Source organism: Amblyomma mixtum, chromosome 9, assembly GCF_055824585.1.
Source record: "Amblyomma mixtum isolate Tamu chromosome 9, ASM5582458v1, whole genome shotgun sequence".
In the NCBI taxonomy this organism is placed as follows: Eukaryota; Metazoa; Arthropoda; class Arachnida; order Ixodida; family Ixodidae; genus Amblyomma; species Amblyomma mixtum.
Window position 1 is genome coordinate 101,325,882 of NC_143020.1, and position 14,661 is coordinate 101,340,542.

At 47.9% G+C, this 14,661-nt stretch overlaps 1 protein-coding gene across 1 annotated transcript; it reads left to right on the forward strand.

The window, feature by feature from the left end:
• The first annotated feature begins 9,844 nt into the window (after positions 1–9,844).
• LOC149330381 (uncharacterized) lies at positions 9,845–14,402 on the forward strand. Its single transcript, XM_089559417.1, has 4 exons — positions 9,845–9,932; positions 11,273–11,456; positions 12,511–12,658; positions 14,313–14,402. Exons 1-4 carry the CDS (start codon positions 9,845–9,847, stop codon positions 14,400–14,402), a joined length of 510 nt encoding a protein of 169 aa, XP_089415543.1.
• The last annotated feature ends 259 nt before the right edge of the window (positions 14,403–14,661 follow it).

Sequence of the window (14,661 nt, forward strand, 5' to 3'; positions counted from 1 at the left end):
GTTGCCCTAACTCCGGCCGTTACACGAAAGTGGCCGCAATTCGAAGGTGTATTTCCCCGCCCCGGTTATCCAGTCTGCAAGAACAGAAATCTTGAGGCCGACATTCACCACCTGCTGTGGGTTTGCCCGGCGTTGAAGCCGACAAGAATTCGGCACCTGGCGGCAGCAGGTCTTTCGCCCGATAATAGTGCTTCGTACACCGCTTGGACACAAAGACCTCATCATCGTTCACTGCTCGATTTCATTAGATCAGCGAACCTTTAGTCATTTATTTAGGCATCCTCATTTATCATTACATGCCGTTTTATGCCCTGAGGCATTCAACATCGCATTAAAAGAAAAACTGAAGGTTTTCGTTCAATATCCAGGCTTAACCGTAGCTAAGCCACTGCCTAATTTTTTACGACTAAGAGTGGTCAGAACGCGTTGCCATGGTAGGTAGGTCATTGTTATCCACTGTCCGGCTAGCGGACGGCATCTCGCATGTTGAGAAGTGCGTAAAAAATAGCATTTTTCGTTGGCACACACTTTATTGCGACTTAGCTTGTACTCAGTTTTGAGAGATTTGCCGAACTCAAAAAGTTACTCTCGAGCTTGACGAGTAGTTGGGCAAAAGTCCTTGCTCATGCTATCCTGAATCTCCATCCTGAAGGCCGAACCGCATGAAAAATGCCTTTTCTTTGGTCTTGTACGTTGTGAATTTAACCATAAGGCGCCTATTTCTTCCGGAAACATGTTGGCATTTATGAGCACGCGCTACCGCATCTGATGTTAGGTGCAGTTCAAGTTGGTCAGAAAGCACAGCTCATAGTTTGTCTTCGGACTGCTGGGGTGTTTCTGCTTCTTGATCGTTTATTCGAAAAAGAAAGATATGGTGACGAGATCGGTTTTTCATTTGATCACTCCGAGTGCGGAGCATTACGAAACCTCTTCAAGGCGGTCAATATTTCCTCGTGCTCCATTCATGTCTAGCTGCAAGATTGCAAGAGAAGCGGTTTGCTGCTCTACACTTGCTAGGCATTAATGTATTTCAAACACGGTGTTAGAGAGTGAAACTTGCTCTTGCTTGATTTCGGTAATGGTCTGCGACAAGATAGCTTGGTTTGCTTCGATCCTGACGGTTCGGTCCCGGCCGCGGCGGTCTAATTTCGATGGAGGCGAAATTCTACTAAGCCCACTTATTGCTTTCCTAGCTCTGGAAAAATGAGTGTTTTAGATTTGTCTTTTAGTTCTCCATCTGTTTTTAGCGATTTTAAATGGGATGTTTTAGACAACCCCTATAGAAGCGATCATCTCCCTGTTGAAATCAGCCTGCCATCCCCACCATCAGTCATCCCGACAAAACGACGGCGCTGGAAGCTTCATTTAGCACACTGGCAACTTTTTAGAACACAAGCCACTTTAGAAAAAAATGTTTTAGAGAATCTTAATATCAATTAAATAAATGAAAAGTTCACAACTTGTATTCTCGCTGCCGCACACTCGGCTATACCTCAATCTTCAGGAATAGTACGGCAAAACCATAAAGTGTGGTAGACTGAAGATTGCAAAGAAGCAAAAAAACTGCAAAACAAAGCTTGGGGTATATTTCGCAGATACCCTAAGCAGGAGAACCTTATTAACTTTAAAAAAGCAAGAGCTAGGGCTCGGAACGTACGTCGAAATGCCAAAAAAGCATCATGGCAGAGCTTTGTTTCATCAATAAAAAGCCACATCACATCAAAAAAAATGTGGGAGCAGGTACATAAACTAGATGGTCGTTACTCCCCATTCACGGTTCCTCTTCTGACGGCTCCTGGTGTGCAGACAAATATAAAAGAACAAGCAGATATATTAGGTGAACATTTTTCCACTATATCGAGTTCCTCTCACTGCACAGAATCATTTTTAAAATATAAAAACACGGCCGAAAGACAGAGACTGCCGACAACAGGCAATGCTCACGAAGCATACAATATCCCAATTACACTACAAGAAATTAAGAGCGAGCACCACGACCAGATGGCATTCATTACGAAATGCTCGCCCATCTGTCTGAACCTGCCCTGGTATCACTTCTGACATTTTTAAACAAAATATGGGTATCAGCAGAGATACCAGAGGCTTGGAAAAAAGCCATTGTGGTACCATTGTTAAAGCCCGGAAAGCTGCCTACATCCCCTGGCAATTACAGACCCATAACCCTGACAAGCACACTTGCAAAATCCTTCGAAAGCGTTCTGAACATTAGGTTAATGTTTGTATAAGAATCCCGTGAACATCTTGGCATTCATCAGTGTGGGTTCAAAAAAGCATGCTCTACAACAGACCATCTTGTTCGCATTGCGAACACAGTTCGAGAAGCATTTATACACAGACAACACTGCCTTGCGGTCTTTTTTGATTTAGAGAAAGCTTATGACACCACATGGAGGTTCGGCATTCTGCGGTACCTTGGAGACCTCGGCATACTTGGTAGGATGCTGAAATGCTTGAGTGACTTTTTGTCCAACCGTTCATTTAAAGTACGTCTCGGTGTCACTCTTTCTAAGAAATTCACTCAAGAGAATGGCGTACCTCAGGGATGCATATTAAGCTCTACGCTCTTCATAGTAAAAATGAACTCCCTAGCAAAAATAATTCCAAAGTCCATCATGTATTCAATCTATGTCGACGATCTCCAGATTGCTTGCACATCCTCTAGTGTTACATCGTGTGAAAGGAAAATACAGCTGACAGTAAACAGACTAACAACATAGGCAGATAAAAATGGATTCAACTTTTCCTCGCTAAAGTCAGTAGCTGTACTCTTCTCGCTTAGAAGAGGGCTGCACGCTGATCCCACTCTTTTCCTGAATGAGGTCACATTACCAGTGAACGATGAACACAAGTTTTTAGGAGTAACTTTAGATAAAAAACTCAGATTCCTGCCACACATAAACACCCTCAAAAAGAAAGCTTCTCAATCCCTGAATATAATAAAAGTACTGTCACGAAAACATTGGGGTTCCGACAGAACATGTCTTTTAAAAATTTACCGCTCTGTAGTACGCTCTACCCTTGATTATGGATGTATAATGTATTTCTCAGCGAGACCATCATGCCTTAAACGACTAGATCCAGTATACAACTTAGGTTTGCGTCTTTCCACCGGTGCATACAGGACGTCAACCATAAAAAGTCTTTATGAAGAAACCAACGAACCATCACTTACAGACCGAAGAATCATGCTCACATGCTCGTACATTTTAAAAATCCGTTCGCTGCCCAAACACCTACGTTACCCCATAGTCACAAAATGCCCATCAAGAACACTGTACAACAACAAGCCACTAGCTATAAGGCCACTTCTCCTGCGTTTTGAACAGATGTGCCAAAACCTCGGCGTTCTAGACACATTACCTGCCATTGCACGAAGACGAAATCCACTGCCTCCATGGTACAATTTTCCTGCAATCTGTGACCTAGGTGTGACCTAGGTTCCCGCTAGGTGGCGCCGCCCTGGTTAGCTGGCTGCCTACCGTGCTCCGCTTTCACCTGCCCCTGGCATAGTCCAGGGCTTCGCCCGCCCCTGGATTTCCTCTCCATCGATTCAGGAAGGCTTCCGAAGCACGTGGATACCATCGTCATCACGGCCCACTGCCGAGCTGGCCCTCCAAGCGCCTCCAAAAGTCTGATGCGGCGCGGCGCCTCGCTAACCCTAACGCGCCGCGCCTGCACCTCTGCAATGCAGCGTCTGACGAAGCCCCTGCAGCCCAGACCCACTGATGCCGCCACCGCGGGGCCTACTCCAACCGCCCACGTCACCGCGCAAAATCCTGTTGGAACCAACACTGTGAGCGACGCTGGGAGCTCCGGATCGACGGCCGCGGCGCAGCCGGCAGCGTTCGTCGTCGCCGCAGCGTCCACTGCTAGCCAACTCCACGCTCTAAGGGACGCCAACATCTTTGGGCCCATAGACGCGTCGCAGCCGCCTGCTTTCGTCGACGCCGCCGGTGCCGCCGCGCCTACACCTGCCACATTACCCGCTGACACCAAGACCTGCAGCCCGGCACCAGCGTCGCAGATTGCGCCTCAGGCTGACGATTCGTCGGCAGACATGGACTTCATGGCGTCCCCGGTAGACGACACTCCATCCCCGGAAATCGGCTGGAGCACCATCGGTGCCAGCCGTAAGCCTGCTTCCGCCACCCGACCCCGCTGCGAGCTCATCACTGTTGGAATACAACTCCCTCCTGGTACCCTCAATCCCAAGCTGCCTCTCTACGACGTGCTCGCCGCAGTCACCTCAGCTGCACAACTTTCCTCCAAGACCAGTGCAGACATCACCCTTCAGGCCAAGCCAGCCCAAAGCCTTGTGTTTTTAAAAACTCATTCTCCTCTCACCGCCCACCTCCTACTTTCGATCACGCAGCTTCACCTTCACGGTAAGCCTGTCAGCATCAACACTTATTCCCCCCATCCTCCCATCTCATGCCTCGGCGTCATCCATAACGTCGGTGGCCACTTCACTCCTGATGAGCTCATGCATGATCTAGAGTCTTTCAAAACTGATATTCTCGTTGCTCGCATGATGGGATCCACTCAATCAGTGCTCATTACGTTCGCTGGTACCGTCATCCCCCACTTTGTTTATTTCAAACGCGTTGCCTTCCGGTGCCGTCCTCATAAACCTAAGCCTCCCACCTGCACCCGTTGTCTCACTCTAGGCCACCGCGCCCACCAATGCCCCCAGCACAGCGTTCCGGCCAAGTGCCGTCGCTGTGCTGCTCCTCTACCCGCTGACCCTTCCGCTCATGTGTGTGCCCAGCCCTGGTGCGTTCATTGCAAGGTGAACACCCACCCCTCCCTCGACCCCACTTGCCCCTTTCTCCTTGCTAAACAACGCGAGTGTGCTAAAACTGCATACCTCCGACGCCTAGCTTTGCGCCGGGTCACTCAACCAACCACCCCCTCCTCCTCCTTCTCTAATCATGAATCTCCATCAGCTCCGATCACGTCACCACCAGGCTCCTACGCCGCCATAGTTAAAGGATCCTCGGTGCCAGCCACCCTCTCTTCCACTAAACCACCCTCTCCATCCTTGACTGACGAGAGACGCTCATTCGACCTCCGGCTGGCAATGCTGGAACGCCAGCAGCGAGAGCAGCAGCGCATTTCCCACGATCTACAACAGCAGATACGTGCCTTGACTCAAACCCTCCAGACAACCACCTCCTCTCTTACCTCCCAGCTTAGCAAGCTAAATGAGCACCTTGCCACGTTCACCACTCCCTCCTCCAGCGCCCATGTCGCCCCTTTGGCTGACCTTGTCGAAACCACCACACAGGCACATCACACTCGCTTGGTTCAGCTGGAAACTTCGGTTCTCCAGATTCTTACCACCCTCCAAGCACAATCAAAGCAATTGGAATCCTTCACATCTATGCTCCAATCCGTCCATGAGTCACTGCCCCCGGCAAAAAAGAAGGAACGCGTACCATCGCGTTCCTCTCCACTATCATAATGGCGTTTGGCGAGGACCTCGAGATTGTGCAGTGGAACTGCCGAAATCTTTGCCACAATAAGACCCCCCTCCACCAGTATCTACTCACCCGCCCCTCTCTGCCTCATTTTCTCCTTCTCCAGGGGACCCGGACGGCCCGCAATGTCCCAGGCTACCGCGCCTACCATGCCACTACGGCCACACCACTTGCGTCTATTTATGTACGCAGTGACGTGCTCGTAGCGCAAATTGACATCCCCTCCACCCTCCTTAAATATTTAGTTGGTGTGGTTTATTACCACCCATCTTCCCGCATCTCACTCGTCCTTTTGTCTTTTTACAACCCCCCTGTCACTTCCTCTTTATTCTCTGCTCTGGGCAAATTCCTTCACTCTCTTCCTTCTACCTCCCATCTCCTCTTTGGTGGTGACTTTAATGCCCCTCACACACTCTGGGGCTACCCACAAACCCTCAAACCCGGCCGCCTCCTCCATTGTCTGTCCCAGGAACGCCACCTCACCCTTCTTAATACTCCTGGCTCTCCTACTCGAGCGGGCACTGCCTCACAACGCCCCACGACACCCGACCTCACTTTCTCTCGGGGTTCACTTTCCTTTCACTGGCAGGTGACAGCCGAAACTCTTCTGAGTGACCACTTTCTCATCCATATCACCGCCTCTCTTTCCCACATCCCTCGCTGTCATCCGGTTATTCACACTGACTGGCATGCTTTTCGCACTAATCTCGCCTCCGACTCCTTTCAATCCTACGACGACTGGACGTCGCGCATCTCTGCAGCACTCACGTCCAGCAGCCGTCGCGTTCGCTCTCGTTACCCAATCCAAGACCCAGATCCTCACCTTCTCCGTTTATAGCGTCGCCGTAAACGTCTTCAACGCTCCTTTCGCTCCCAACCACACAATGCCCAACTTTCCTCCCGGATCACTGCTCTGCGGGCCGAGATCGTCGCCCACTGCGCCTCCCTCGAGCACTCTCGTTGGAGTGCTCTTTGTGATGGCCTTGATTCTTCTTTGCACTCGCGATCCGCATGGTCTCTCTTTAAATCCCTCCTTGGCACTAAGCCTGCCCTTGCTCCCACTCTAGCTAAAGCCCTCACTCAGGGGACTCCCTCCGAAGTTTTTGATCAACTCGCCTCTCTCTACCTCCCGCCCTTTCTGGCACCCTCCTACCCGGTGTACTCAGGTGGACCTAACCCCGATCTGGACCAATGCTTCACTCTCCGGGAGCTCGAATATGCTCTGGCTGCTAATGCTACACGCTCGGCTCCCGGTGAGGATGCCATTACATACACCACACTTCGTAACCTTCCTGACTGCGCCAAAGAATTCCTCCTCCAAACCTACAATGAGTCCTGGCAGAGCGGCTGCTTGCCGAGCTCCTGGACATCCTCCCTTATTTCTATGATTCCAAAGCCGGGCAAACCTCCCTCTCTCTCTAACCTCCGCCCAATCTCCCTGACGTCGTGCGTTGGTAAGACCCTTGAGCGAATGGCTTTGACTCGCCTCTCTGATTTTCTTTAGGCACGGGAGTTCTTCCCCCATTCTATCATTGGCTTCCGACGCCGCGTCTGTGCACAGGACATGTTTCTGATTCTCCAGCAAACGTTTCTGTCCCCTACACCCACTCAAATTTACGCACTTGTGACCGTCGATGTTCGCAAGGCCTTTGACGGTGTTTGCCACGATCCCATCCTTTCTCAACTCGCCTCTTTGGATTGTGGCTCCCGCATGTACTCCTATATCCGCTCATTCCTCGCTAACCGTGTGGCTCGCTTTCGAGTAGATACCCACTTGTCTAACCCACACCACCTCACCCGTGGCACTCCTCAAGGTGCTGTTCTCTCTCCTACCCTTTTCAATCTCGCTATGGCCCCTCTCGCCTCCCAGCTAGCTGAAATTCCCGACCTGCATCATATATTTTACGCCGATGACATCACACTCTGGTGTTCATCTGGCTCTCCCGGTCACGTACAGGACACCCTGCAACGTGGCCTAGATCTGATCGACTCCTTTCTCACCACCGCTGGCCTCTCTCCTGCTCCTGAGAAATCCGAGCTTCTCCTTCTCAACCATTCCTCCTACCAGCGCTCACACAACCACTTCGTCTCTCTCCACCTTTCTGGCTCTCCCATTCCTGTCGTCACACAGTGCAAAGTTCATGGCTTCCCTTTGCATGCGGCTAAGAATGTGCAAGCCCTCCACCGCGCTGTCACCACCTGCCACTCTGTAACTCACCTCCTGCGGCGCGTGGTCACTCGACGCTCAGGTCTCCACGAGGCTCACGCGTGCCGAGTTGCCCACGCGATGGCCCTCAACAAGGTCTTGTACTTTGCACCCTACGCTTCCTTCACTCAGACTCAACTTAACGCTCTCGAGACTGCCCTTGTGGGCCTCTACAAGGCAGCTCTCAACCTCCCTATCACTACCTCTACCACTAAGCTCTTTGCCACAGGCCTCTTCCATCCTCTTCGTTCTCTTATCAGTCTCCATCGTGACTCGCAGCTTGCCCGTTTTTCCCTTACCCTTCAGGGGCAGTGGTTATTGACTCAAGCGGGTATCTCGCCCATTCCAATCTCCCCGTTTACCTCTCCTATTCCCACCCCCGCTCCCAATCTTCGTATCCTTCCCCTCTCGACCAACATGTCCCTCGTCCTGCACGCCGGACGTCGTCATGCGGCCGCACAGCACCATTCCCCTCTCTTTGATACCCAGGGTGTAGCTTACACGGATGCCTCTTTCGTGGCTCCTCGAGGTTCCTGCGGCTACGCCCTGTACCATCCACACCTCCCTGCTCCTGAAACCCACACCAGCGGGCCGTATCTACACTCTCCAGACGCATTGTCCCTCGAGGTTCTCGCCATTGCGCATGCCCTCCAGTCATTTGCCCTCCTTCCCTCTCTCCAAGAGTACACAGTCTATTCAGACTCACAAGCCGCTATACACAACATACAGAAACGCACCCTGACCCCTTCTCTCCAACAGGAGGTCGAACGAGCGGTCTCCGCACTGCAGCCTTCCATCGTTTTCCTCCGCTGGGTCCCTGGGCATTCAGGGATTGACGGCAATGAGCTGGCCCATCAACTCGCCCGCGACACACTTTTCCGGGCACCGTTGATCCCCTGGCCCAAGCCCTCGGAGGACGGTGGGAGACTCACCCTTCGCCGCACCATAAAAGAGGTCTACCTTGAGCTCCGCCTCGACAAACGCCTTTACCCTCCCCCTCATCCATCACTCACGGTGCCGGAGTCTCGCCTTCTTCGGCACATTCAGATGAATGCAGTTATCACCCCGTCCCGCCTCTTCCTCTATCGCTATCGATCGGACCCTTCCTGTCCCAACTGCCCCTGTATCTATGCGGACCTGGCCCATTGCCTCTTCTATTGCCCGGCTGCTCAGCAGTCGGGTTCCTTCCCCCCACCCTCTCTATCCATCACCACCTGGCTCGACTGGCTTGGCGCTGAAGGGGAAGAAGAACAGCGGCTTCTGGTCGCCCAGGCGGTCGAAATGCTCGGCCTATAAATTTTGGTCGAATAAAAGTCTTTTACTACTACTACTACTACTACTTACACACTTCCATAAAAAACAAACTCCACAACAACATATAATACAAGAATTCCTTGCACTGGAAGAAAAATACAATAGTGTTACGGATTTCTACACGGATGGATCAAAAACATATGTTTACGTAGGAAGCGCAGTGGTACGAGGGAATTCGGAGAAAACAATAAGACTTCCACAGAGCACATCCATCTTCACTGCAGAAAGTTACGCAATCTGTATGGCCATAGAAAGATAGTTAACGAGAACCTGTGAGCTCTGGAAAGAAAATGATAGGTGTGACGTTAAGAGATCGGAAGCAGGCGGAGTGGGTGACCCAACAAACACAGGTTAATGACGTCGTAGTCGAGATCAAGGGTAGGAAATGGGCTTGGGGTGGGGATATAATGCGAGTGCAAGATAACCGATGGTCTGTGAGGATAAGGGAGTGGATTCCAAGAGAAGGCAAGAGCAGCAGGTGGGTGGCAGAAAGTTGGGTGGGCGGACTAGAATAAGAAGTTTTCGGGGGATACGGTGGCTGCAGCTGGCAAAGGGCAGGTTTAATTGGAGAGACAGAAGAGGCCTTTGCCCTGCAGTGGGCGTAGTCAGGATGCACGTTCATGTGCTTTAAAAAAAGCCATGACTCACATCCTGATGACCAAACGATGCGAGAGCAATGATGAACATTTTGAACGGCTTTTAGTCGTAAATTCTGGGGTCTTTGCACTTATCGACGTAGTGTGCTTACGTAGAACCAGCGGTTTAAAAAGCCAGTGTTGTGCCTTGACCATTGTGTGCCAACCGATAGGCTCACAAAGCGGAGATGGTCGTCCTGGCTTTTTTTAGCCTCTTGGCCATTGTCCAGTTGGCGGCCTGCTCGACACAGACTCCTCCTGTGACGGACTGCTCTGGTAAGCACCCTGCACCATTTTAGGCCTAACTGAGGGTTGAAATATTTACCTGTCGAAGCTAAATTTCTCTTGCGAGAATCGCTGTGGAAGTTCGTTTTCAGGTCTGTTCCTGACATGCTTTTAAATATTTTATGCACTTCTTTTTTTTTCAGTCATTTCCTACTTTGTCGCTGACATGGGTTACACTTTTCAGATTTACGAGATTTTTATATCAACTGCTAAGAAATGCGTACTCGGAGCCTTAGCTCCACACAGTGCGTCAGCAATGAAGTATTCTTTAAATTACTGTGCAAAATAAAGATATATGATTTCGGTACTGATAGTATTCCTTTTCTAACGCGCCGAATGCAAGTTACATTTATCAACCTTGGCTTCCTGTCTCTCATTTCGAGTTCAACGGACATCTGTGCGTCATGTCATGTTATTGCACAAGCTAAAGGCTAATAATAGCCCTCAGATACTGGAATCAGAGACATGGTATTTTCAAAGAATTGCCTGGAACCACTAAAAGTATATCCCTGCTGCAATCTTAAGACGCGAAAAACTGTCATTAATTCAGGAGGCGCAATGCCTTATGTTAATCATTAACATACAACGTGCTACCTTTGACTTAGATTTGCGACCTGTTTTTATTATGCTCCTGTATACTGAGGCTATAAATTCCACTGGATAAGTATGTCTTTGCTTTGTTGTGAGTAAGTGTTTTATGTGTAAAATATCAGTGTATTCTTTATGGGTACCAAAGTCCCTTCGTCTTCATTGTAGGCAATTCATTTATTTGTTCGATGCCAATGCTTTAGAGACCCTTACGTAATGTTGTTCAGCCCCAAAACTTTTATATATTCATTAATTGCAACCCTGGTTTCAGAAAATAAAAACAATAAATAAGGAAGGTGTTAAAGGGTAACTGCAGACAAAACTAAGGTTGCGGAGATTACACTTTATCTAAGGGTACCGCGTTCTAACCACAGACAGAACTTCGTACGCTGGTAAATATAAAAAAATAATAACTATTCAAGAGGCTAGACTACTCCACTATTAAGCTCAAAATGAGAGCGACGAGTCTATTCTGGTATAGACGTCACGAGTTCGAATCGAGTGGGAAGAAAAAAATTTTAAATACAATTTTTACAGCTATAATTGTCTTTTCATGCCCGAAAAGCGTAAAAGCCACCGGTATGAGCCAGAAAACTATTCTATACTAAGAAAAATTTATGGATGGAGCTGATCCCAATGTCCCAGTAAGTGCCCCCACGGTAAAGAGTTATTTCTGCTTAGAAATTATGTTTTGCCTCCATCAAGGATACACGTTCATAATTTTCAACATTTCCCGATTTCAGGGTCACAAAACCCGGGCTTCGAGATCTCCAGCATTAAAATCAAAGATGCGAAGCTTGGCAAGGCCATAAAATTTGACGGAACGATTGTTGTCAACAGAGTTATTGGCAAGAATCCGATCCTACACGTCTCCTTTGCCCCGTCGGACGGCTCCGAACTTCCTTGCATCGAGAGCTTGTTTCCATGGTAAGCTTGCAAAACATCGTTCAAGGGTATTCAGTGCCTCAGTACAAGTTTGCCGTTGACAGGGAGCAGCGTAGCAATAGAGCTTTAAAGGCAGCCTAAATGGCATGGACTATCTCAGACATCCTAGGCACCTGCATCAGTTTAGCTTCGAAATGGCTTCACTCCTGACAGCACCGCACCAAAGCAGTACCGAAACAATACAGCAAGCTGGTGTTCGGCCTTCTGTCACGCATTTTCGCTGTGTTCTTTCCTTTTAATCCTTCTTGTACATTTGCCGTGTTACCTCACTATATCAAATCAATTCGACCATCAATAAGCGTTGTTTATCTACTAAAAATTATGTGTAAACGATACCCGGCGTTTCAGCTGCGCACAAGCGATGCATCATTGTGCTTTCCGTGTTAAGAGTAAACGTTAATATTGAATAGTATATTCTTATTTTTTTCTTCTTGTTTGTGTTGTCTTCAAAATTTTCTTGTCCATTGCACTTACATGCCCAAAAAGTCTGAAAAAAAAAAGCATTTTTAAACGCGAGAGAGTGTATGAACACACTTTTCTCGTATATTTTAAGATTTCACTGTAACAATCATATATCTCCACGTCTTCCGTCGGCAGGCTTTCATTTTTTAGCTGCTGACGTCTTTTCTATCGTAAAAAACATTCCCAATTGCTTTTTTATACCAGACTAAATGTTCGATGGCAGCGATGGAAACACTATAAAAGAAGGATTTTTCTACGTATCGGAAAAACGGACCATCACCCTCAATATTTCTTTATCAGTACCTTAGAGTATTTCAATAATGAAAATTTTTGTCCTACAATGTTGGGCAGAACTACCGTTTTGATAACTTCACCTTCTAGATGTGCACAAACTCGGCATGTTGTCAACCAATCGGAATGCCTATACTACCTTTTTCTTTCTTCTATTGTTAGAAAAAAGTGTGTGCCATGCAAGGTGGCAAAAGCTTTTTGACCATGCTCACGGAACCTAGAAGTGTTTTGTAAGTTTCCCTTAGTCCTCCCATTACCTATTTTTATTTCTTTCTATTCACAGCGAGCTGAATACCTGTAACGGCACCACACGGATAGAGAAGAGACTGAATGCAGACTGGGGCAACAAATGCCCCGTCCAACCGGGAACTTACACGGCACCCTTGGAATTCCAACTACCCAACAGCCAGAAGGCGAAAGAGTACTTCGGTGTGAGTACTCGCGCCACCGGGAAATTCTGCCTCTTGAGGCTGTATGTGGTTGTCTCATCAGTGGCGTACCTTGCGATGGTCAGAAAGGTGGCCAAGGGTGTAATCTTAATAATAGAAATTTTTGTCACCGTGCATGAAATATCCCGGCCCGGATGCGAGCTCTAAAGTTTGCTTTGGCTGGCACCTTTTGCAACCTTTATAAAAGTCATGCTATATATTGCAGTGAAAGCTATACTACTACAGCTGGGACGCCTTTGCCGTGAGCTTCCGAATTACCTTGAAACGGCCTTGAGATAATCATGGCTAGCGTTGCTATGCACATACACCTAACCGTATGTGGTCCACTTAATGAACTACATTTGACCTTGAACTTTGACCTTGAACTTTTTCATTTAATTTTGACATTGAATTTTGACATTTCAAGTTGTCGGCAGTGGCAGTAAGAAAGCCATGTGGTAATCAAGTTTGTGACTTGATTCAGTGCACAGTTGTGACGTCAGTTATGAGGTATATATAAGCAGAGCTGTGCGCTACTCACCATCGATAAGTCTTTGCCTCCATCAAGCCAATCAATGAAGGCGAATAAGCGGCTGTGAAGTGGTGGTGGAATTAAGAAACAAAGATGTACCAAAGATAAAACAAGTTTATTCATGCTTATGTAGCTTTAACTACGTGAAACTAGGTTCGGCAGAGTTGAACCGCTGCCTAACTTTTTCGATGCTGCTGAGCTGATATTCAATCTTCGGAAGAATTCAAGGAAGAACGACAACGGTAGATCAGAAACGAAAGCCACACACAATGAAAATTCTTAGTGAACTGAGGCTCGTACCGTCTTCTCCTCCTGACTTTGTCCCGTTGCGTTTTTTCACTAAGATTAAGTTCTTACCAACTCGCCCGCCTCTTTGTCTTGCACACAAAAGCAGCTTAAACTTCCAGCGTTTTAAGTCGATTACAATAGAAATAAAATGAAAATATTTCAAGACTGCCGAGTCTGTGAGTGGTTTTCTTTCCCGGTCTACCATCCACGTTTCTCGCATATGTTCCCAAAGCTTCTATAACTGCCCCAAGTAGTTCGCAAAAGAGTACTGCTGAGTTGATATGCAGTGCTCAGGGCTGATGTTTTTTCATCAAAACACGAAATGAGGTTTATTAGGTGCAAAAAAAATTCGTTTCTTCGTGATCGAGAAGCCGCAGCACAACTTTTCATGACGGATGCATCGGATACAGAAAGCAGCGGCGAAAATATTTTTTTTTTCGAAATGAATGTGTGTTCATGATTAGAAAATCCGAATGCGAAAGCACTGAGTGAGCTTCAGTATTCTAATCTCGTTACTGAATATTAATACCGTTTAGTTTTTTATATTGAATATCTTATTCTCGGCGTATATTCAAACAGTATATTTCGTCGCATAACTATTAAATGAGCGCTGGCCCGTGTCCTGCGGTATCTACGGTGACCTACATTTAGGATTCAGCTGTCTGCGTGACGAACAGTCTACGACTGCCATACGCAATGTTACTAATTGCCTGAGTGGTCGCTTAAAGGTTTTCTAAAATTTTTATAACCTCAAGTTGTCTCTCTCTCTCTCTCTTGGTTATTCACAGCTGTTTTGACTGCGCATCGCAAGTTCAGGTTTTTCTTTGCCGTTTTCAGGATGGGAACGTCGTAGCCAAATTCAACGTTGTCGACGAAGGCAAGGTTCTTGGTTGCGGGTCTGTTCCCGTAACTATTGCCGTCGACTAAAAGCACCGAGCCTAACTCAACCTACGACACCAGTGGATGCGTCCCCATGCACGGCTTCAAGGACAAAGGCCTAAGAGTAGTCCCCCTTCCCATTTCCTTTAATAAGCGTTGTCGCTCTTTACTTGCGGCTATCGTATTCTCGAGCACTAATAAATATTTCTTTTAAAGGCACCTTTTTCTTTTAGATCAATAGCTTCGCCTAAAACGGGCAGACACCGTTTTAAAGTACGCCGGTGTGGAAGTACCGGAAATTTATTTA

Bases quoted from the DNA above. Each gene is read 5' to 3' on its own strand.
- LOC149330381 (XM_089559417.1), top strand. From the start codon at position 9,845: ATGGTCGTCCTGGCTTTTTTTAGCCTCTTGGCCATTGTCCAGTTGGCG. The intron at 11,457-12,510 runs GTAAGCTTGCAA...TTCTATTCACAG, and splicing joins ATCGAGAGCTTGTTTCCATG to CGAGCTGAATACCTGTAACG. The intron at 12,659-14,312 runs GTGAGTACTCGC...TGCCGTTTTCAG, and splicing joins AGGCGAAAGAGTACTTCGGT to GATGGGAACGTCGTAGCCAA.